The sequence below is a fragment of the Aulostomus chinensis genome, chromosome 17 (assembly GCF_037954235.1).
Source record: "Aulostomus chinensis isolate RoL2024-O1b breed Wild chromosome 17, RoL_Achi_v1.0, whole genome shotgun sequence".
Lineage (NCBI taxonomy): Eukaryota > Metazoa > Chordata > Actinopteri > Syngnathiformes > Aulostomidae > Aulostomus > Aulostomus chinensis.
The window spans coordinates 15,475,172-15,499,761 of record NC_141336.1 but is presented as its reverse complement, the minus strand read 5'-3'; the positions used below and the strand labels follow the sequence as shown (position 1 = coordinate 15,499,761).

At 41.1% G+C, this 24,590-nt stretch overlaps 1 protein-coding gene across 4 annotated transcripts in view; it reads right to left on the bottom strand.

The window, feature by feature from the left end:
* Window positions 1-965: 965 nt before the first annotated feature.
* The window catches only part of qkia (QKI, KH domain containing, RNA binding a), a 79,272-nt gene continuing 55,647 nt past the window's right edge, over window positions 966-24,590 (bottom strand). The window contains exons 5-8 of one of the 4 annotated variants that reach the window (XM_086182178.1): window positions 12,938-13,025; window positions 11,114-11,554; window positions 9,074-9,148; window positions 966-7,483 (exon numbers count right to left, since the gene is read on the bottom strand). In XM_086182178.1, coding sequence (XP_086038304.1) covers window positions 7,467-7,483; window positions 9,074-9,148; window positions 11,114-11,554; window positions 12,938-13,025 — 621 coding nt within the window. In that variant the 3' untranslated portion in view covers window positions 966-7,466. Of the gene's footprint in view, window positions 7,484-7,859; window positions 9,153-11,113; window positions 11,555-12,937; window positions 13,026-24,590 lie in introns of those variants that run through there. The other 3 variants (XM_086182177.1, XM_086182180.1, XM_086182179.1) reach the window with 3 other exon arrangements.

Here is a 24,590-nt window from a genome sequence, read left to right as displayed (position 1 = left end):
AAGAATCCGCCAAATAAACGTTGACATTTCACTGCTGTCGGAAGTCCTGTGTCAGTTGTTTCTTTTTTTTTTAATGTATTTCTTCTCTTTTTCACCTGCTGCCTGTTAATTCGGCAAAAGAAAAGAGATAACTTCTAGATTTATAGATATCTATATCTATATATCTATGTATATACACATATGTACGTGTGTGTGTGTGTGACTTACTCTAGCGGTTCCTCTCAGTTGGCAAAACCTCAGAGCTTCAGTTGAATAAATTGCGGCGCACATGGCAGAGCTTTTAACGGTGATGAGGTGATTCTTCAATCGCAAAATCCTCACCCCAAATGTTTTTTGAGACGTTTCCAGTTGACAGCCATGACTTAAAATCTTGTCTTTCAGTGCCACATGGAGCTTTAAAATGACTTTATGTTTTTAAATATTGCAGCAGAAAGGGGTCAACTTTTAAGAAATGCCACACACTATTAAATGTCATTTATTTGCTGAAGGTGCAAAACAACATGCCGGGTTGAAAATAATGAGGTTTTTCTGGGCCAGTTGTTTTCCTCCGTCCTGATGTTAAAAGTCAGGCTAGAGCCAGAAATGTATTTCTTCGCTAAATACCATCTCCAGCACTTCAGCCGCCGCCGTCGCTGAAGGTTAACGCTTCACCAACATCACACTCCATTTTAAGAGGGGGCTTGATCTCACTTTGAGAGCTCACGCGTTGAACTTTCACATTTTCACCCCCCCCAACCCCCCCTCCCACACTGCTGAGATCGTGGTGGGGCACCTACCTTTTTTTTTTTTTTTTTACCCCAACAAAGAAGTGATGTCACTGGTAAAAAAGCAGTTATGTTAAAAAAAAAAAAAAAAAAAAAAGTGAAAAAAAAAGGAGCCAGTCCAGGTAGAGCAGTCAGACGTAATCTTGTACATATGGTTCTTTATTGCACACATGACATTTGTTTTTCTTTTTTTTGTTGTTGTTGTTTTTTTTTTTTTTTTTGGTGTGAGCAACAAAAACTGGCATTATACATGTTTGACACCCTATTCATAACTGTCAGTTGAAAGCCTCGGTAAAAACAAGGTAACACAAAACAAAATCAAAGCTACTTCACATAAAATTACAACTCCACAAAAAAAAAAAAAAAAATCACAGACTTTAGTGCACCACTAAATGGATGAGGAGCTTACAGTATATATATATATCATACTACTATAATTCTAGTAAAAAAAAACCAAAAAAAAACGTATTATAATTTTTTATGAATATTTATCACAGTCAAAAAATAAAGGAAAAAAATCCAGTGGGGCTAGTTTTTTTTGTGTTTTTTTTTGTATTTTGGTAGCATTTTCCCTTTTTTAACCACCTGAGTGCTACATCACTGAGACCAATACCGAACCTGCCATTTCACTCACTGAAGGAATGTTTGTTAAACAGAAGGGAACAAAAAAAGGACTGACAGGTGAGAAAGTTAGTAGATAAAATGCCCTGAGACGGAAAAAAATAAAAAATAAAAACAACAACTGAGAGGTCGTGGCAGCAGTATGCAACAACAAAAAAACTACAAAACCCTTGATTGCTGCATACTGAGGAAAGAAGTCTCAGTGGATCAAAATCCAAAGTTTCAAGGCGTGAAATATCATATTCCTCATTTTTAAACGAATGTATGCTATATATATATATATATATATATATATAGGTTAATATTTAAGTTTGGGCATTTAGCGTTCCTCAACAAAAACTTTAAGTGAGACAGAAAATTGGCACTTGAAGGATTCCGTACAAAATACAAAATTGTACAACCTGTGAAAAAGGCACTTCTTTTTTTTGTTTTTACCACAGTGATGTAATATTTTTATAATGTGCTGTGCTCTGGAAAACAACTTAATGCCCTTTTCATCAGCTCAGGGTTTCTTTTTTCTTTTAGGCGAGAAAAACCTCTTTCTGCTGCTGATGGACGGCTCACAGGAAGAAACATTTAAGGCCAGTTCCTACATTAAAGAATAATAATAAGAAGAAGAAGAAGAAAAAACGTATGTTCCAAAATGGCTGCCAGGAATCTGTCAGGTGTTAATACTTCAGTTAAAAAGGACGGGGAAAAAAATGTTTAGTTTGATGTTACAACACGTCTAATCCCTGTTCTTTGCTTGTCGAGACGTGAAGAGAATAGGAAGGCCATGTTTTTGTGGTGCGGATTTAAAAGAAGTTTAAAAAAAAAGACGAAAAAAACAAAAAACAAAAAGTGGGTTAAAGTAACAATCAGGATTAATGAAGTTAATCTTTTTTTCGCTTGTGTGTCAGTGTCAATACCTCGAATTAGTGGAGGAGGAAGAAGCTGAATAAAGAGAGAGAGATAGAGGAGCTGAATGAACCCAGGGACGAGCGGCACTGACAGCAGTAGAATGAATAACACACACTGGCAGTGTTTCAGACACACACACACACAAAATAAAACTCCCTCCAACACAATAAATACTAGCTGAAAGCCGTATCAGCATTTTACACTGGAAGGAACAGTAAGGTCGTTTTGATCCCAAAGTACGTGATATTGGCACGGTGTATTGGTTTGTGTCGAAGTATTACTGATGCTCCCAAACGGGTCGGTATTAGTAATTCTATCAATAAGTGCACCAAGCAACAGCTGGTGATAACTGTAATGCTGCTATCCCCACTCACACACACACACTCACACTTTTCTCTGAACTTGCCTCTAGTGTCCGCTTCTGTAAATAACATCTACATTGTGCAGTGATGAGATGTTCCGCTCTTGAAAAATTCACAGTTTCAAATAAAAAAAAAAGAATTAATCCTTTTGAGATGACGAATATGCAGCGTGTTAGCAGAGATTATAAACTAGTCCTGCACTTACTGGTTTTGTATTTAGGGATTGGGCTCTTTGTACAGTCGAATCATACTTTAATCAGTCCCAGAATTTCTACCCCACCCCCCACCCCCCCGCCACTTCAGGGGCAACGTCCTGCTGTCTCGCAGTGACACAGAAGGACATGATGGCTAACAGGAGTCTCAGCAGCGGCGGTGTTGGAACGGAGTAGGGTGGGGTGGGGGGTGGGGGGGGGGGGAGTAGGTTTGGGGGAGGGCAAGTATGAAGAGTGTCAGCAGATTTCTCCAGCACAAAAGGTGAGAATGCGTGAGCGGGAGTGAGGGACGCTTATCAACTCGTGCAGTTTCCAGTTAGGGGGTTTTGTGTGTGTGTGGGAGAAAGAGAGAGATGAGTGATTATATGTGCAGCAATGTGGAGAAAGCTCAGTTTGTGTGTGTGTGTGTGTGTGTGTGTGTGTGTGTGTGTGTGTGTGTGTGTGTGTGTGTGTGTGTGTGTGTGTGTGCGCGCGCGCAGTTTTTAAATGTGGTGTGCATGTCAATCAGTCAGTGTAAGTGGCGGCCAGACACCAGTTTTAATCGTGTTAGTCCGTGAACCAGACCAAGGTAATACATTCATGAAACTGGTTAAAAACACAAGACAAAATATCAGCAAGTTAGTAAAATTCTTACTAAGAATGTTTTATTAAAATAAATGCCAAGAGGTTAATAAGAAAAAATAACAGCATACACCATGAAAACTAAATGCAAGCATGTAAAAATACTTATGACAAGAAAACTAATAAAGTAGCTAATGAGTTAAACAAGCTGGGAATTGGCAAGAAAAACAAAATATAACAGGGAAAAGGCAACACTCCCCACAAAAGACAGTTTTCAAGATGTAAAAGGAGGGGGGGAGGGTGGGGGGAGGAGGAGAGGAGGGGGGCTTTTTTTTTTTTTTTTAGAGGGGAGGGTGGGGGTGGGGCTTGGTAGGTGGGTAGGTGGGTAGGTGGGTGGGTGGGGGAAGAAAAATAAGTTGCAGTGGGTTTCATAAAAAAAGCACTCAGAAACATGATTAATATACATATAAAATGAGATTAGAAAAATACATTATAAACCTGTAACAATGGCTGTTAATTACATTATCATACATGTAGTAGGCAGGCCAGAGAGAATACGGTGGGTATAGAGTTCACCTGTCACCTGATGGACTTTATCCAGCCTTTCACAATGACACAGCAAGTTGTAACATTGCAGAGGGATTTTTTTTTTTCTTAATACTGTCAAATGCTGAATACCCATCGCTTGCTTAATATTGCATTTCAATTTAAAGTAATAACACTGAGGAAGAAACAAAAACAAAAAATCACAATAATAATTGACCTTTCGGTGTAACAGCTTGATGAAAAGAGCGATGGATAGAGAAATAAACTGCCAAGGGGAACAATCGGGATCTATGAATTCCAAACGTGATATTATGAGTTCTAACCTTCCAGCTACAAACTGTTGTTTCAATAACCGAAAACTATTTGGCTGTGAAATAGGAGCTCGTTTCATTTCACTTGTCCATTACAAATCTCCTGATTGTAGTTTGCTTTATTATCAAATTGATATTGAGAGATATCGACGTGGACTTTCAGTTTTGGCAGCTGTTGAAACGAACAGACTTGGAGCCGACGGGAGTCACGCACCCTTTTCCTTGTTATATTAGATGTATTTTTCTCAGCTCATGATCAAAAGCTCATGTTGTGGCAGACTACTGCATCGCTATTGGCAGTTCAGTTTGTTCGAGGAAGTTAGTCACAGACACCGAAAAAAAAAAAAAAGAAGAAGAAAGAAAAACATAAACAATCAAGAATTAGTTCATATATGATCATTAAAATCGAAATGAAAGAGAGTGAAACCTGCTCATTCGGCAGAGTAAAGGGCCATCGATTAAAAGAAAAGAACAAAATTATTTCAGGAAGACAAAACCATGGCACATATTTAGCTGGTCAAAACGACTGCTATTCTTTTGCATAGAGTAACTGCGGTAACGCCACTCCACGGCGGCGGCTACCCTGCTCGACTATTCAGAGCGCGTAACACTAGCCATTCCCTCTCTGCGCCATCTCGGTGGGTGCTGGATATTACTGAACACAACTGGAATACTCAGGAAACAGAAACCACAGTTGATAAGGCACTTCGATTGATCCTTTGACACTCTCTGGGTCTCGCTAACTCTTTCCTTTTTCTTTTCCTCCGAGGGTTTTATGACTGTTTTGGTTCTCATCTTCCTTTCCAGTCATATCCAGGTTAACAGCACTTTTCTTCACCCACTCAATTTTTTTTTCTGTTCTCACCCCCACCCCCCCTACACTGTTTTGAACTTCTTTTTTTTTATTTTTTATATTTTTCAGATTTTGTATCTGCAAGTTCAGTATCAAAAGCTAAAATTGCCAAAAATAGATTTTTTCTCTTCTCCAGCACCCTGTAAAATTATCAATTTTTGTTCTCTTCAGTATTTGTATATGCAATGACATATCTACATTTTTATATATTTATATATATATATATATTTATATATATATATAAGACGTATGTATAAAGCAATTTGAACAGGCAGGCATGGCTTTCACATCCTATTTTTTTCTTGAGAGAGTTCAACAGAAGAGTGTGGGCTCAGGAGCTGTAGACTACCATCACAGGGAGGTGTGACACATTGTGGATGCGCTTTTGGATGTTTGGTTGAAAAAAAGAAACGTTTCATCGTGGAAATCATTAAAAAAACAAAATTTGCAGGAGGGCTCTGATTGGGCCCGCCGGAATCTTAACCGGGATAAAAAGAAAATGATAATAATCCCCCCCCCCCCCCCCCCCAAAAAAAAAAGATACCTGCAAAATATTGAGATGCAAAAACAAAAGAAACCCTGTTTTATTGTCTTGGCGAATGAAACAAATTAAATGTTAAAAAGACGCATTAACGTACAGAAGTGCCCCCCCCCCCGCCCCCGTAATTGTGTAAGATGTGATAGTGTTAACTCATTTCCTATGTTCACCTCTTCAGAAACTGAAAAAAAAAGAAAGAATTGATGGGTCGAAAACATGAATTAAAAACTAAAATAAAATTGTAACAAGTCGTCTAACTGACTGGCTGTCTGTTCCAGCTGAAGGCAGGCACCACAAATTCACACCTTTCCAAACTCTAAAGTCACAAAGAGAGCCCTCTGAGAGACAGATGCATAACTGCAGATATATAATTCATTGGAAAAAAAAACCCTTTGGCTAAATATGCACACTTAATACTTCTTTTTTTTTTGTCTTTTTGATCACAGCTCAGCTAAACTCATTGAGATATTTTTTCCTAAATACATCAGGCACTGTAATATGGATGTAGTGTGGATCGGGGCGTAGCAGTGGTCAGTAGCTTATACGCACTGTTCCAATATCCCCAAAGCCTCAACACACCCTACTTTCATTGTAGTATTAAAAAATAATAATAAAATAAAAACACACGCACACACAAACAAACCTATCATCCCAATTTTGTGACCTTCCCATGTTGCCCTTCATCGATTTCTGTTTGTTTTTTTTTCTTCTTCTAAAAGTCTCAGCAGCCTGCGTCAAACAGAAAAATTGCATTTCCAGACATAGCAACCACCTGTCTTAATTTGGCTGGTCAATTCAAGCAAAAGCTAATTAGTTCAACAAAAACAAATATGGACAAGAAGAAAAATCTAGTGGAGAAAATGATTTCAAACATAAAGGAAATAAAAGACAGAAGAAAAAAAAAACCCAACAACAACAACAACAACAACACATAAAATCATAAAAAGCTTCATTACAGCCATGCTCTTTAAAAAAAAAAAAAAAAAAAAAAAAAGAATAAAACAAACAAAAAACAAAAACCAGACAGGAAGCTGTTTGGAGGGGCACACCCAGAATGTGTCAGCTCAGAATTACATCTTAAGAGCTCAACAACTGCACTAACATGTGAAAAATGACAGAAATTAAACAAGTTAACGGTGAGCGTATGTTCTCTTTCCTTCCATTTCTTTTTCTCTCCCAGTAGGTGGGTGTTGCAACAAGGTGGGGGCAGGAGGGGGGCTCATTAGAACTTGTTTTTGGAAGAGGTTTGTTGGGGGGGGGGGGTGGTCATGTTATTACTCTGAAACCAAACGGTTTTGCGTCAAATTGACTTTGACAGTCATTTGATTCATACAAGTTGAGGTCACCAAATCAGCGATTAAGAGGAGGGTGGGGTGGGCAGGGTGGGGTCTTATTGCTATATAATTCAGTGCAGATTTATGAGTAATACCACAAAAACACATCCACCCAGTACATGATTTATGAAGAAAAAGAAAGAGAAAGAATGGGAATTAAACTCAATGAACAGAGGGAAAAAAATGAATATTACACAACTTTTGCTGGGTTTCGTTGTGTTTCTGAAGATTCTGCGTTGGTTTCTATTGTTTGTTTTTTTGTTGTTGTTGTTTTTTGTTTTTTTTTGTCAGATCGTGTTAGGGTAACTGTACGGGCAGGCGCCTCTCTTTCTTTCTCTCTCTCTCTCTCTCTCTCACTTGCGTCCGAGAGGCTAGCAAAAGGCAATTACCAGTTAACTGATCAGCAGGCAGGCTTGGGGCGGCTCGTCATTGGGTGAAGAGTTCAGAGGTCAGAAGGTCATGTGTTAGTTGCCGGTGGCGGCTAGGTGGTTAGAAACAAAAACAAAACAAACAGAAAAAAAAGATAGAAAGGATATTAGTGTCAGCAAGAAGAGACTGGAATGACATCATTTTAACAATAAAATGAATGCAATCTCTCATGTTGCGCCCCCTCCCCCCACACACACACCCTTGCTCCTAATCCCCCCCCCACCACCACCACCACACTTGCTCCTAATCTCCCTCCCTGCACATATGAGATGAACCCTGATTCTCTCATTAAAATCATGACGGGGTCGCATCATGATACTAAGCCCCCACCCTGATTCAGGTTTGTGTTTGTGTATAGCGCACATTGCCCCCCAAAACAAAACAAACAGTAAACAAAACAAAAAAATCCCCCCTCCTAAAAAAACCCCCCCAAAAACGAAAACCAGAAGCAAAGAGAGGTCGAACAGACAAACAAAATAACAAATATCTAGTGTTTTAGTGTCTTTAAAGTTGGAGTGCAAGTTACAGACATTGTGATTAGTGGTAAGGAGGCTTACGGTAACTACTGTTATGTGAGCAGTAACTGACTAGTGTTAAATGTGCAATGAATAGATGAATCGATGTTTTCCGATTCTTTCTCTTTATTTAGCAGTATAGTTTTATATAATATAAATATACACAAGAACCATAAATACATTTGATATAAAATGCTCAAATATAAAATGACAGTACCTCATGTACAACTGAAATATTTAAAATTGTATTTTTTTTTTTTTTTTTTTTAGCTTCATTTCAATATTTTGCAATACACTGGAAGGAATGCAAGCTACCTAAGCTTTATGTCTGTGCGTGTCAATCTTCGATAGAAAAATAAAATCCAAAATAAATTTAAATTTTCAAGGTGAAATGGCGGCCTGGTAGCAGCACGGCTACTATTCTTCTGCCTGCCAAGTCTCTCAGAAATGCTTTTTTTTTTTTTCCTGCTTTGCCCCTAATGAGCCGATGAGATATACGTATGGCATGTATCTATGTGTGGGAACAGGCCTTCCCCAGTTTAGCTCTAATCAGAGGAATGTCATTGAACACCTTCAGCGCTACCTGTTCTGGGTTCACAGCTACATAACCCAAAAGCTGTTTAAAACACTTTTGCCTGAGCTTGTAAATATACACAGTGTACATCCTGTATGGAAGCGTTCCTTTGTAAAAAATAGATTAAAAAGCCATTCGTAAAATGGATGAACATCTAGGGAAAAAAAAAAAAAAAAGATTTACTTAATATTGACTCATGTTTTTTTTTCATATTTTAATTTGCAATAATTACTCGTTGATTTTAAGAATGGCTTTTAGATGTTGTCACAAATGAACTCTTCATATGTTAAGTACTAAATGTAAACAAAATGTGCATACCACAACCATTTAGCTGGTGTGTGGATATACACACACACACACACACATATATATATATATATATATATGTGTGTGTGTGTGTGTGTGTGTGTGGGGTAGGAAAGGTGGTAGGGGAAAGGCAAACATTAGAAATACAATACAGACAATATATAAATTCCCAACTAAGGCATTGAGGCATAGTAATCATAGAAATGCATCAATTAATAGCAGAGTGTAGCTAAGAGACTAAACTGACCTCTGTCTGCGGTCACAATCCTTTGGTAAGGATGGACCCGCGTGTCATGCCGTCTCACTTTAGTAGCCATTGCACCTAGGTTGTAACAGGTCCACAAGGTTAGAAACCATTCACTTTGATCAGTGGGGAAAAAAAACAGTCAACTTTTACAGTAATAACATTCACATTTTTAGCCTTTATCATTATAATGCTTGGATAATACAATAATACACAGAACTGCAACTTAATACAGATTATAGTACATATACACACACACACAATATCTTTTTTTTTTTTTACTTGTAGAAAAAAAGCAGTAGAAAAAAATAATTACTTGGTTCTTAAAAATGCATAACTTAAGTAATTAAATTCCACAGTGCTCAGAGTTTAATGGAGAACTCTTTGAAAAAGGAGCAGGCAGAAGGTAACTGCTCCTGGGCTGTCTCGAAAAATACGGTGATTCTTCCCCATGGGTTCCAGAGAGGGATTTAGAGAAATTTGTCTCTTTATTTTGAAAGGTGGGGAAATCCAATACAGCTCTGATGGTAATTGAATAGTGCCAGACACCACCTGCCTCTCCTGTCCCTCTTTCCTTTTCTCTTTCCCTCTTTCACCATTTCTCTCCTGGCCAATCTGCTCAATGGCAGCAGAGGCTGTCATCTTCTTCCTATATTTGTCACCACTTATTTCTTCCTCCTGCAGTGTTTGACGCCGCCTTGCGTAAGCTTACATGACACCTACTGTGTCTCACTGTATGTTTCGGTGATAATAATAATAAAAAAAAATGCAGTATGTGCAGGAATTTTAGAAACAAACTCACGTCCTCATAAATGAGGACTTATGATGTAAGCTCTAAGGATTCTGCAGTGACACCGTCAAGTTAAGAGCAACTTTTGGAGGATAGCTGCACATCCACCTACACGACTCAGAAGCAGCAGATGGCCTAATGTTTCCTCACTGTCAATGAAGCCGATGGCAGCGAGATGCTGTAGCGCAGGCAGCCCAGCTAAATGCATAAGAATGTGTGAGAATGAGAGTGAGTGTGTTCTTCCACAGGGCCAGGGTGTTGCTGAAGGCACCAATCGATAGTGTGAGTAAATAAAATGCACTAAGCTTGTGTAACCCTGCAAGTTAAAGAGAGAAAAGCCAGTCAGCTGCCCCTGTCTGTTCTACACTGGACTCCCAGAGGCCCCTCAAATACAAGAGTTAACTCAAACCACACCCGTGTCTTTTAGATGATGCCAGGGACAACCTCAGATAAGAAGTGTGTCAAATTAAAGATGGACAGCAACAGACAAAGGTGTCCATCATATAGGCTTTAGCATCAATATGACATATGCTGCTCTCATTAAACTAGATGCTCAGTTGTCTCTTTGGTAGAAGATGCGATGAAGCACCATTGAGATTTAATAGAATATATAGACCCTCATCTATTGAGCTCTACTCCCGACAAAGAAACTAAGGGGAACACCAGGTAGTAGCACGGAGCTCAAGTTCAAGAGGGGTGAAGCTAAGACAACAAAGGAGGAAGGAAAAGGGGGGGAAAAAACAGGGAAGAATGGAGGAATTTAATGAACATCCCCAGTGGGAGTGACAGAGGGACTATCTACAGGCATCAAGGCCTGCCTGCAGCACAGAGAAATGATTTCAGAGGCTGCAGAAATCCAAGGGGATCTACCGCCAGACTGAATATGCCTCCAGGCCAGTGCATGAAAGGGTTAGAGAGCAGGCTGCGTGTATGTGAGCGTGTTTCTGTCAGTCTGCCTCATTTCAGTCTGAGGCTAGTCCTATATAAACCTTGCAGAAAAGAGGCAGTGTAAACCTGGTAGCACAACGGTTTGCAAGAGCATAAGTCAAACTGTAAAGTAACTACATGATAAATTTTCAAGAGTTTGGCCCTCACAAGATAATTTTCCCACCTTTGCTTTTTTTTTCTTAAAATGTCCATGTCAGCCACATAGCTGGTCATTCCATTATCAAGAGCTTCATCAGCACATCCACTCTGTGAGTTTGTCTTTTTTTTTTTTTTTTTTCATCCTCAGGTGGACACGACATATTTACCTTTCAACAAGTCCTGACTGTGGCTCATGGAAGCCGTGTCCAGTACCCCAGCTCCAGGGTAAAACAAGCTGCCCTCCTGTCCAGGCTGGCTAAAGCTGGCTGCTGTACCTGCTGCACCCATGCATCCCCAGGCTCTCTTACCTAGAACCCCAGTGTGCTCGATGGGGTACTCCAGCAGGGAGGTGGGTGCCAGGGCGTAAGGGTACTCGTAAGGGGTGGTGTAGATGAGCCCACCATCCGGCGTTGGAGGCACCAGAGTAGGGGTGCCATTGGGTAGCATGGCAGCCATCTGAGTGGGCCGGATGAGGTTCATGATGGGGGCCCCAGCTGGTGTTGGGGGTCGGAGTGCCTGGGGAGGCAACACCTGACCTGTAGGGGCCGCTATGAGACGGGGTCCCTGTGCGGCTGCTGCCGCCGCTGCAAGAGAGAACGCAAGGGTGGCTGCCATAAGCAAGAGAGCGAAGGACAGAGGTAGAAAGAGAAAGAGACAAGAGATAAAGTGTTGTGCCGTTGATCACAATCACAGATGACCAGTGAAGGGTGAAAATACAAAAGGAGGAAGAGAAGGGGGAGAAGAGGGGAGAGGACAGGGGCAAAAGGGAAAATTAGTCCATGCAATGATCATGGTGGTGAACCACATAAGCCACAATCTGCTGCACAGGAAAAATCAACATAGCAAAACAAAATGAAAATAACCCCTCACACCAAAACACAACAAGCACATAATCCTGCAGTCATCCAAACGCATTCAAAGCATACCGATCACCATGGCAGCAACACATTCATCGACTGGATATAGCACGAGTGAGCTAAACAACATACGCCAACAGATATTGAGCTGTTGACTATAAGTAGAGGAGACAGTGGGTTCCACAAGGCTGATTAGGATTTGAAGAATGATATGAAGATGCAAAACAGGGAAATATCACATTTAAGTTCTTAGAGATTTTAAGAAACTGCCATCCTCTACACAGTCAGCAGTCCATTTAGGTTGGATGGCAAACAAATGCACACAAATACTTTTGACATGTTTCTGCAGTGGCATGTGGGAGGAGCCATGAGACGCAAGCTTCCCCAAAGGCAAGTCAATCAAATGTTACTGTAGTGAAGTTATCATACTATAGTACATTCACCAATTCGATCAGATGTTTAGAAAACAATTTTAAAGTCAAATTAAGCACTTTGAGCATAATTTCATGCATCTGAACAAGAGAAATATGGAAGAAACCATAATAATGTTCAAGTTTAATTGATATTATGGACACAGTGAAGAGTAAATGCTCAGGTTCCAGACAGATTTTAAATATATGCAAAAATGTTTGTTCTATATACACCATTTTAATGCATTTAGGAGTAACACTTGAGGAGGTGATGGTGGAGCGAACACTGTAGATGTGTGAACTAGTAACTAACATGCAGAGTAGAGCAAGTGGGCTTCAGCAGTGCGCTGAAAGTTAAGGGGCTGCAAAGAGCAAGTGACACAGAGTGATTGCATCTGGATTGCAGGGGAAAGGATGGATGAAGGAATGGATGAAGAGGAAAGGAATACACAAAGAAAACACAAAATGGAGGTTCTCCTACTCATGGTTGAGTAGGTAGAAAAACATGACTTGTTTGGACAGCTTGAGAGACGTCTGCTAGTGGTCAGAGATATTATGATGGGGTTTACACAGGAGATCTAACTACACATTCATTTAATGGATGTAAACAGTATTAGTTAATGAGATGTAAAAGGAAAAAAAGATGTTCTATGTAAATGTGGTCAGTAAATAATCAGTTCTGTAACTGCATAAACGTTTGTGTTTATGGCAGCTGACGTCTTACGTGTTTTGACGTTGTTGTCTCTATATGTCCCGTTGAGAATCGCCAACTCCATCAGCTGTATCTTCTTCAAATTGTCTTCTCCCTCCGCCTGTGAAAAACAACAATTTCAATTACAACACATCACATATGAAATTCACACAATCCAAGATCCCAACCTTTTTATCTGTGAGGCTATTAAAATGCCCCAAGGGACAGCTAAATCATTTGAACACAACATGTCTTGTGTTCTACAAGCACTAGTTGAAATGAGTTAGGCCACAGAGATGGAGATGAGCTAAAGTACTGTTGTCATGGCAGAGTGCCTTGTTGTCACTAAAATGCTGACGGAGACATTAAGTGAGGGAGTGCATATTCATAATCCATATCAGAATGATAATTACTGCAATTTTCTTTGCTCCCTTGTGCGCAATCAAATGCGTTATAAGCGCCCCAGCTAATGTCAGTCCTGTCAATTAATGTTTGGATAAATAAATACAAAAGCAGCAGCCACTGTCATTATCGGAAAATAAGGGGACTGAAATTATTCACGGAAAGCAATTAAGATAGCACCCCTCCCACTCCCACCCATCCACCTCCCACCATCACTTTCCATCCTCCATCCCCTCACCCAAACTCAATTTCCCCTGAAGCCACCGAATACTCAATAAACATGTCAGCACAAAAGCTCCGGTGATTTTCCAGGTTGTGCATCATAACTTAAGCGCCGTCCTGTGTGAATTAGCGTCCAAACTGAAGGGTGCGAAGACCCCCCCCACTAAGCTTTGCTGACCTTCGATACACTTCATGGGAACAAGTGATTCATTCTGCTGCACCATTTAAAGATGGGATACCTCAACTCATAAATGCTAAGGCAGCTGCCTTATGTACTTGCACTCTGCTTCTACATGTAAACGCATCATGTGGATTTAGAGTCAAATCAGCATGTTGGAGGTGGCAGCAACAAAAACAGGAAGGCAGATCCTGAACCTCCTCTGTTTCACTATTTTATCTCTACGCAGAGCCTGGATGCACAGTTTAAGAACAGTCTGCTGCTCTATTCAGAGGACAATAAGGAAAGAAAGACGTGGAAAGAACGGGGGCTAAGAGTTAAGTCCTCCCCTGAGACTCCTCTTCAACACAGCCCGAGAAGAAGAGAAAGTGTGAGGTTAAGCAAGAGAAAAAATGACAGAAGCTGGTCTCCCTTGACTCAATATAAGGCAGTGGCTTCAGTGCAGTCACAGTTTTTAGCTGTGCCTGTGTTTAGTGTACCACAGAGCTGCCAATTAACCAAGCAAGGAAATTCTCTCTGCTGCATTTGTTACCTCCACTGGCTCCCTGTTCTTCAGATGGAGAAGTCCTGGAACGCAACAATTACCAAACTTTTTCCAACCAACAACATGTTTGATCCTGCAAGATGCAGCACTGTGGTTATCAAAAGCTGATGATGTGCATCATGCGATTACAGAATGTGAATTACGGGTTTGACTAATTAATCCAAATATTATTGAAATCTCAACAAGGCCAGCAAAGTATAAATTATTATTTCATCACACACACACACACACACACACACACACACACACACACACACACACACACACACACACACACACACACACGATTCTTTCTATGTTTCCTTTGTTACCACCATCAGTCTCAGACACTGGAATCAAAAAAATGAACATAACCATTCTAGGCTAATTGAACATGGCCCAGGTCACTAGGTAACATGGCAAGCCGATTCTTTTAAAAAGAGCTACAATCACTATTAATGAGATTCTGCAATATTTATGCAAATACTTGAACACATAAATAAACAAGCCCTAGAAGAGTTGCATGTCACACCTGAAACAGTACAAAGTAAACATGAATTCATATTCATTCTTTTCTCTGTTATTGCTTTCTTCCTCTCTTTTCTATCTTCTGTTCAAATTATTTACATCACAGATTAAATCCGACCTCGACCCTCTCCGACCTTGTACAGTCATGAAAAAAAAAAGAGTACATAACAAGTCTGCTAGGTTTTTGCTAATGACTACCACGAATCAAGGCAGCTGTTTTTTCCCCCTCATTGTGTGTAGAAGTGTGTTTCAAAAACTGTGTTAGTTGCTCTTTGAAAGTGGGCCATGCTGACATCTTAGACAAAATTGGGAGATAAAGGAAGCAAAGAGAAAAGACTGCACAGAGTGAGAAAAAAACCCATCAGTTCCATCAACAGTTGCACATCATGGAGAGGGATAAATTTGTTGCTTTCAAAGCTTAACACATTTACTTTGACATATTTTGTTTTCCTTTTCATGACTTTCTGCAGAGAGCTACATAAACATTATCCATACAGCTATAAAGGTTTGAAGAGTAAGCCAACAAAGATGACAGTTGCCTGTCAATCCAAGACATTTAAAAGCCCCTTCACTTTTGAACTCCATCTCATGATGGCAATCCTCAAGAGACGCAGAGACATGAGAACTATGCTTGATTATCACTGGTATTTATTTGAGACTAAATACATCAATTTTGGGGGCGGACTGGCTCACAGGTAGAGTGGCTGTCTAGCAACAGAAGGGTCACTGGTTTGATCCTCACTTCCCTCGATGATCATGTCAAAGTATCCTTGAGCAAGATACTGAACCCCTAATTGCTCCTGACGGCCCTGCGATGGACTGGTGATCAATGTCAGCTGGGATAGGCTCCAGCACCCTGGGACCTTTGACTGATAAGCAGATTAGAAAATGGATGGATGGATGGATGGATGGATGATCAATTTTTCAATTTCTGATCAAAAAGTGGGCACATTAAGGGTATTACTTAGGGTTGTTTTGTCTCACATTAGATGCATGTATAAGAGGGGAAGCTCAGCAGCAGGCTGCACGGATTAACACATGCTATGAAGATATGAATGTTAGGGCATGCTTCCTTGAATGTGTATGTGTGTGTGTGTGTGTGTGTGTGTGTGTGTGTGTGTTTCATGATGATGGATCTGCAGGGTTGTGGGGGTTAAATGGAAGCAGAGGAAAAGGGTGCCACCATTCATTTAACTCTACGTAGGTGGCACACTGTCTATTGAGGGAAGAGAGACACAAAACAGAGGGCAGTGAGAGAGAAGAGCACAGATGCTGCTGCTGCTGCTAGGATAAGGTGTGTGCTGCTGTGTGTAAAATGCGTGTATCCCCAGAGGAGTGCTACAGATAGAACTCCATCTTCTTACTAATGCAGTTTGTTAGCTAAAGCCCCCAAACGCAGAGAAATCATTTCTGTTTTACATTTGAAACAAGCTAATTTTTCTCCATCAAAATACAAATTCCCTGTTGCAACATTTCCCTACATTTTCTGCTTTTGTTTTTTGTAGTAGTGTTGTTCCTGTTTGGGAAGTAAACCTGGCACTGTTTGTGCCCTGGTTTTCACAACAAGCAGGATGGCAGCTCAGAAATGTCTGCAGACAGTAACCTTAAGATCAAAACAATCCAAAACTGGTGTCACTGTTGGGTAGGGCTGGGTATTGAAGAGAGTTTTTCTAGGGGAAGACCAAATTTCTCCAATGCTATGGGCAAATATTTAGTAAAAAAAAATCTGTTCTTGATTTCAGTGCCTAAGGAGTATACAGCAGGCTTACCCAGATCGAACAATGCTACAAGTGGTGGGCCTCCAATATTTCATGTAGTAGACCTTGAAAAGAAAACATTATGAAACGCAGAATGGACACCAATCTGTACACTGGCTGAAAAATTTAGTGGCCATGATGGTGTTTAAGAAGATCAAAAGAGCAGCTCTATTTTATAGGGGGTAATTTAGAATGTGTGTGCAATACCATATATTTATTTGCCAAATTTGGCCCTGTGCTTGCCAGCATGGAAAAGTGTGGGCTGCAGGAGGATGGTGCTACAACTGGGATTTTAGCAGGTTAGCTGGTATTTAGTTAACATTTAGCAAACATGCTGATTCAGATGCTCCTTCTCTTGATGATGTGATACAGCTTTGTTCTAATTTAAAACGAGATGTCAAAGGCTGGACTCCATTATCATTGTAAAATCAATTCTTACTGTATCACAGTAGTTTGAGTTTAATGTCAGGAGTAACTTTACATATTTCAAAAATACGATTTTTAAAAATTCTTTTTGAAAATATTCACTTGATGAAACAGGTATAAAAACGTTTAGGGACCAGTATCAAAGTCTAGTGCTCCTAGATTAGTCTGAACCATGCAGACCTGGGCGTATTGTGCCTGTTTACTACTGCAGACAGAGTTTAGATTAATGTCTGAAGAACAACATCAGGGACAGCGATTAACACTTAATTGTTGTCTTGGTCAAGGTGTTGCCACAATTAAAAGACCCTTCAGTTCAAATGCGCCACCTATAAAACACTTCCTGAGACACTGCATTGCTATGTCTGTGTGTATGTGCAAATGCCACATGTGTTTGTGTGTGTAATGATCTGACTGCAGGAATTCCCAAGAGAAGAATAGCTGCTGGATTACCGAATGAGAGAGATGAGGAAAGGAAGTTTTCCTTTATTATCCCTTACATGCACACATGTATGTGTGGATGAGTGTGAGTACGCACGCACGCGCGCACACACTCCTGTTTATCGGTGGAGAAGCCACTCAATAATGCTGCTCTATCCACAAGAATCAGATTCAATCAATGAGGCCTATTTGTGAGATCAGCAGAGCGGTAAAAGCTATCAGGGAGGAGCAAGACAGAGGGATGAGGGAAGGAGGGAAAAGGAGGAGAAGGAAAGAGAAGGGGGACAGGAGTGTGATGAGATAAAGTAGGTTAGCCGTGTCCCACTACCTACCTGACAACTTTGCAATGAGGTCACTGAATGCATGCTAAATTGGCACCTTGTCTCCTGATTAAAGTCTGGGTCCAGAACATGTAGATGAAACTGTAGCTAATGCCAATTGTTACAGACAATAGGGCTTCTGTTCAATGCTATGTAAATGCATGTGTGTGCGCACGACAATAAGCAACAGATGAATGTTCATAGAGCTGCGCCCTAACTCTCCACATGACATTGTGACTCCAGGGCCTCTCCTAGTCATCTCCCCCACAGATAAACACAACAGGCGCCTGGATTAGGTTGGATGAATTTGCTCATGTCTATGGCAGCAACTGAGGGGGAGTATTTGCTCATATCTGGCAATAGTCACCGTCTATGCAGCTCAGCTTGGAAAGATTAAATGATGAGCAGAGTGTGTGTGAGAGGGAGAGGGAGAGTGAGAGAGAGAGAGAGAGAGAGAGAGAGAGAGAGAGAGAGACAGAGACAGAGACAGAGATAGAAAGGAACAAAAGAGAACCAGGAAGAGAAAAAGAGCTGTGGAGCAAGGGAAAGGGTAAATGATTGTCTTTGAGTGTGAGGAGATGGAGAGACGTGCAGGGAGAAGAAAGGGAAAGCTGTAGAATATGAGACAAGAAAAGACAGACAGCGTAGTGAAAACCAATTTGTCTGTTCCCCAGTGGGCTGACACTGGCTAAGGCTTGCTTTCCTTCCTCGGCCTCACTGCCAGTCATCGCAAACAGGCGTAGCCACACACACACACACACACACACACACACACACACACACACACACACACACACACACACACACACACACACACATATATATACACACATATTTTGGGCCTTAACAGGGCCAGGGTCAGGCTCTCTCCAAACTACTCCAATTACCTCAGCAGTAAACACAGCCTGCCCTGACTACCTCCTGGGACATAAGAGAGGTAGAACATATAGAACGAAGAATGAAAGGGGAGGCAAGATTCAGCAGATTGGAGTGAAGGAGGTGGTACTGGGAGCCTGGGGGAGGGAGGAGTAGATGACTTCATGTAACGTAGAGAGGTGGAACTGCTAGTGGCAGCAGCTGGTTTTTCTCCTGTTGTCTCCTCTCTCCACTCCCTTTTGGTTTCTTCCCAAACTAACATCTGGAGGAAAATGATTACTCCCACCACGCTGCCAAGATGACTTATCAACTATCCCACCCTCTCAAGAAGCAGTGGGTTACAGAGGAGGAAGGAATGAATACTTGTAATAAGCTTCAAAATGTCTTCACACTAAATAAATAAGTGACAAGAGAGTAATGATTTCAAGTCAATGTAAGTAAACTTGGAAGCTGGGTTGGGGTAAAAAATGAAAACACATGTGGGACAAACCAGATTCCCATGTTTTCATTTACAAGACAATAAATTATACTACACCAGCAAAATAAACTAGAAGTACTGTTTGCAATTCAGCTGTGTTGCAGTTCAAATCCATGCGTGTTCACAATCGAGAATTACGATGTGTGAATATTTTGAGGTGTAAAATTATCATATGCCGTGAGTAGCACAATAATACTGGAGCTATGGCTAATAAAATGGTGACTGCTTCCAACGACTGTGACAGAGTGATCAAGCATGCTTCTGGCCTGCCAATCAAGGCAACTTGGGGCACAGTATCTGGTTCAAAGACATCAGCACACAGGGACAGGAGGATGTACATTTTGAACCAATGCAGAGATTAGGGGATGACTCTCTCTACCTGCTGAGCCATACACAACCTTCCTTTCTTTTTTCTCTCACATGAAAAGCACCTTTTAAAGAGTGTGCTAGAGAAAGTGCTGCATGTCCTGTCTCAAATTCACGGCTGTGCATTCAAAGGCACATTTATTTCCACTGTCTCTGCTTCTGTGGACATATCTGCAAAGAGAATCAGGCCTCGACCGTATTTTCCTTTTCCCCACAGACTAACAACGCAATCTCCAGCAACTCTCCTCTGCGACTGTGTCTTATACCTTCACAAAGTTCCCGTAAAGCCTCTTTATTTCTCCTTTACTCCTTTGCTCTCTCCCTCAATCCTAGACAGCTCTGTTAGCGATGTGCACCATTAGTCATGCTAAACCACCAACACACTCGTTCATTAGCATAGAAGTGAACCTGACTCCAGTCAGATTATTACAAACACATCACGGCTGCTCCTCCCCATTACGGTCAATCACACAGCTTACTGAGGTACAGTTGAAAGCCGCACATTACTAAGTCAGAAACTAACTCTTATGTTAATACTTCACTTCCTGCATCACAACAAAGCTTATGAGGGCCAAGGGCTCAATGTAAAAGATTTTCCTCTGCTCTGTCTGACTGGTGGGTGCTAAGAATGTTACAGTATCTTGCAGAGAAATATTAACTTAATTGTAGAGCCTAGTCTACTCCCACAGCTTCTCTGAGGGTATCCATAACAGGCAATGTGAGTATGGGTGGCAGAGCCAGACGGGCCCTGGCATTGACATTGACTCTCGGATCTACAGGGCTTAGAGAAGCCTTTTATTGTGTAAGAGAAGAGTTAAGTGGGCAGCATCGCTAGCCCCATCAATATCAACTGACACACACAGACTTAGTGCTACAGACAAGAGGAAGGAGGATGGAGATTTTTTTTAACCAGCTCACAGTGCTCTTTAGAGCTGAAAGAAGAAAAAACAGTTTTCCTTTCCTATCAAAAGCATTTTCAATAGTACAAGGAAAGCTCCATGCGGAAATTCTGAGTGATCTTGTTTATCCTCGGAAACTAGGCTGGTATTCCCTGTAACATAACAGCATTAAGAGCGGATTAAACTTAACATAAATAACCTAGGAAAATATATACAGATTTAACAACATGATTTAGATGTATTATTAAAGCTTGTTGGCCTGCACCAGCTTTGACAAGCAGATGATGTTACAGGCTAAAAGCAGGCGGGATCATCTAATCGAACCATGTTGTACAACCTAACAAAACAGCTGTCCGTTTCCTGTGTTCCCCGTCTCATCATCATCTGTTTAATCAAATTCATTCCCTGTCCTCTGTTGCCCCCTCTCAGCCCATACTCCAATTTGTAACCTCAATCTCTACCTTATTCACACAGTTCTATTCCTCTTCTCCCTTCACTTTTTCGTTTCCACCCCTCGCTTTATCCCTTATTCGACCAGGCTGCCAGACGGTGTATTGTTCTGTCGCTTGCGATCCTTTAATGCCCTCCAATCGAGCGGGGAATATCTTGAAGGGATTTGGCCAGGGATGATTTAGGAGCTTTAAATACTGCTAGGGGATTTGCATCAGATTCAGAGATCCTGACTCAGAGCTGATCACTGGAGCCTTTTCATAGAACAGGAATCCAACTACCTTTGGCAAGATGTGGAATTCAAATCTGAACTGTTTGGATGGATCTGCATGGTCATGAGCCATCAGCCCAGTAAACCATGTTATAACTACTGATTTTGAAGCAGCTCTGAATAACCTTGTTGAAGAGATACACTAAGGTGACTTTTTCCAGACCTGATATGGCCAGATGTCTTGATTTGCAAGGTCAAGTCTATAAATATTGTCACAACAGGGATGAGGTCAGGAACGACAATCTTGGGTGGATCAAACACTCTTGTGCAATACTGTTAAATTAGAGTTGTGTAAAATCAGGAGGAAAGGGTTTGGGTTATCATTCAAGGAACTGCTATTTATTTAGTCTGTTGTTCAAAATCCAAGAACAGTTTAATTCAGTACCAAACATACACCATATCAAAGTTTAAAATCAATGTTTCGAAAGTTCAACAAACTTTTAAGAAAACTACTTACAATTTGAACGTCTGGCTTGCTGAGCAGTTCTGGGAAATGCTCGTACAATGATTTACAGAAAAGAATGTTCCTGGCAAGATTTTTTTTTAAATGCCTACTATTGAAACAAAAGCATTGGATTTCTAACCCAATTGTTTGAACCAAATAGAAATTCTTTGGTTTCAGTTGTGCTCTGCCTCACTGAACATAACCCAAGTTTCACCGTGGGAAACATAGTCAAGTGCAATAGGTGGAGAGTTGAGTGTTGTATGTCACAGCTATTAAACAAAGTGAAAGCGAGAACAGATGTGGGACTGATTAACAATGCATATGAACCCAAGTAAGGAAGATAAAAATAGAAGCAAAACTTCTAAACTTGAGATACCATGGAGGAGGTAACAAGCTATCAGTCTGGAGTTGGCTGGTGGGACTTGGAGAATGGAGTTTGAAATGACTCGAGCAATGGCTGGCAAAGAACGGATTCACAGACTGTAGGAGCTGAATTAGACAGGCAGCCTTTGGGCTCTCTAAACGCTGAGCTCTACACAATCCCATTTTCCTGCCTAAACACAGGGAAACATGGTCACTGGAGAGGCAGAGATGAAAGCACTGTTTCTGTGTGTGTGTGTTTGTGTGTGTGTGGTGTGTGTTTTCATTCCCCCTTTGCAGATGTTGAAGCTTGGCCTTGCTGAGGCCCCTGGGCAAGTTCAGAAATTACTGTGGGTGGACAATGTATAAAGTGGAATGTGCAATAGATAGACAATGTGCAAATCTGGATCATCATTGAGCCTTTGGAGATCCAGGGTCCCAACTGTGACTCTCGTACAATCAAGCCACAAGCATATGCACACATGATGCACAGACACACAGACACACACACACACACTTACTTCAGCATTTCCTTGACTCACTGTAAGGGGATTAAGGGGACCTTCAAAGTGAGGCAGAGAGATTGGCCAGGGGCCTGCAGGGCCCCTCTCCTCGCCACTGGTGGACCAGGACAGATTAAAACTGCCTATGCCTCTCAGCCTGCCTTGTTACCAGCCTCCTCTTCCTGTGTATTGTATTAGGACACTTGAGAAACCCCCTGGAGGAGCTGAGCACCACCAGGTGGATTAGAGAGTAGGTTATTTTACAATGATGGAACAGACCTGCATGGTTAGAAACCTAAGGGAATGTGTATGCGTGTGACTGAAATTAAAAGGACAGCGCAAGTCGACAAGGCAATTTTGTCAGTGGCGCAGAGGGCCTGTGTACATAGAACGCACCTTTACTGAGAATTGTGGCAGACTTAAAATCTAAATGAAATGAATAGAAGATGAAACAGGACTCGTTCCCCTTCAAGGGATGAAGTGAAAGATGGATTAGCGACAGGATGATGTTTCAAAGAGAAATACGGGAAGAGGGGAACTCAAGAGAGAGTGTAAAATAGAAAGCACTAATTGCACTGATGAGACTTGGGTCCACAACCATGGACGACAAGCACATAAGTGACTTAGCCACAGACATCTTAATAGTGACACTCTTTTAAACTAAATGGACCTAAGAATTTCTGTAGTTAAACCAAGCACATTAGAGATTAAATGACAATTGACCAGTCATTGACTTTCTTTGACTAGAACATATGAAGCACTAGGAGAGTGTGGATGACTTCAACAGCTGTACTGAACTGAGTTAGCTCTGGTGTAACTCTGATTTACTTGTTTAATTTACAGTGTGGAGGATAAGTGAGTGGGGGGAATGACGAAACTTGCTATTCAGCACAAATGTTATTGCAAACTAGATCTTTTTCTAGTCTTTGTGTTTTCACCATTCCCTGTGGCTGGTTCTGTGAGCTGACTCCTGAGAATGTTGAGAACAGCCAGAAAAGTGGAATTCGAAGTCACTCCGCCTCTTTGCTTGGGCTTATGTCATCACGTTTGCACGGATAGATTTCTAAAACACAAGCCCCACAACAATTTAATGAGGTTAATGCCGCAGAGGAGATACACACAGACATAAAATTCTATTGATTCACATAAAACACAATTACTCCCTTGATCAAGAGTCCCCTTGCTGGAATGCAGCTTTATTTGATCAGGCCTGTAATGCCCATACATGTTTTCAGTTACACATAGGAAGGCTGAATACTCCTTTTAGCTCCTAGGTGGAATATAAGGACACCACACCATGCTGCATGTAGGAGGCAGGAGTGGCCAAAACTTACTGGATAGATTTTGGCATAGAGGATAAAATAGGGGAAAGTGGCCAGGTTAGGGCAGGTTTTTCGCTACAGGGGTACTGTTTCTTTAGGGTCAGAACCACCTGTCTTCCCCTCAGGAGACCCATAAAGCTGGACATGAGGAGGGACAGGCAGATGGAGATGTGGAGGGAAGGGATGGCAGGAAGGGACCCTTGGGCAAGGACCAGACCGAGTGCCTCCTGTCGGATTTGGGTTGACAAGAGGGACTTGGCACACATGCAAAGAAGCTCAATATTGTAGTGCAGAATTTAAAGAGATTAAACCAGAGGAATGCGACTTGGGAATCATTTAAGTTCAGCTCAACCAATAGAGCTTTTTGTGGCACACAGTCTCTCCACAATCAATGAAAACCCTCTTCACATTGTGTTGTAATGCAAAAGTGACTGTTAGTGGCATCATCGAGACAGACAGAGTCACCCTGCTCTGTAGTTTATAACCTGTGTTGCAGAAGCTAGTAGCCTTAAGGCCACGGCTGATACAATTACTGTAGAAACTGGTGAACTGCTGTATCCCTCAATCAAGGCAGAAAATTAAAGCAATGACATCTGATGGGAACACAAACAAAACAAAAGGGATAACAGATGAGGGCAGTTAACAGGACATGAGAATAAGTGGACACCTGTTCATAGATGGATATCAGATTAAGTTGCCAGTGGAATTATAGTAGTAATTACCTTATCACAGCACAACTATAAAAGCAACAAATGGCAGTACTGCAAGGGAACAAATGGGTGAAGGACAAAGCATTCCTTTTAAAAATGGGAGGAAAATGTGTCTAACAATCTTGTAACCTACACATGTCTGAGATGGTAAATATATATTTTCATCGTCCTTAATTCTTTAAGATTAGGAGTTAAGACCCAGGTGAAAATAG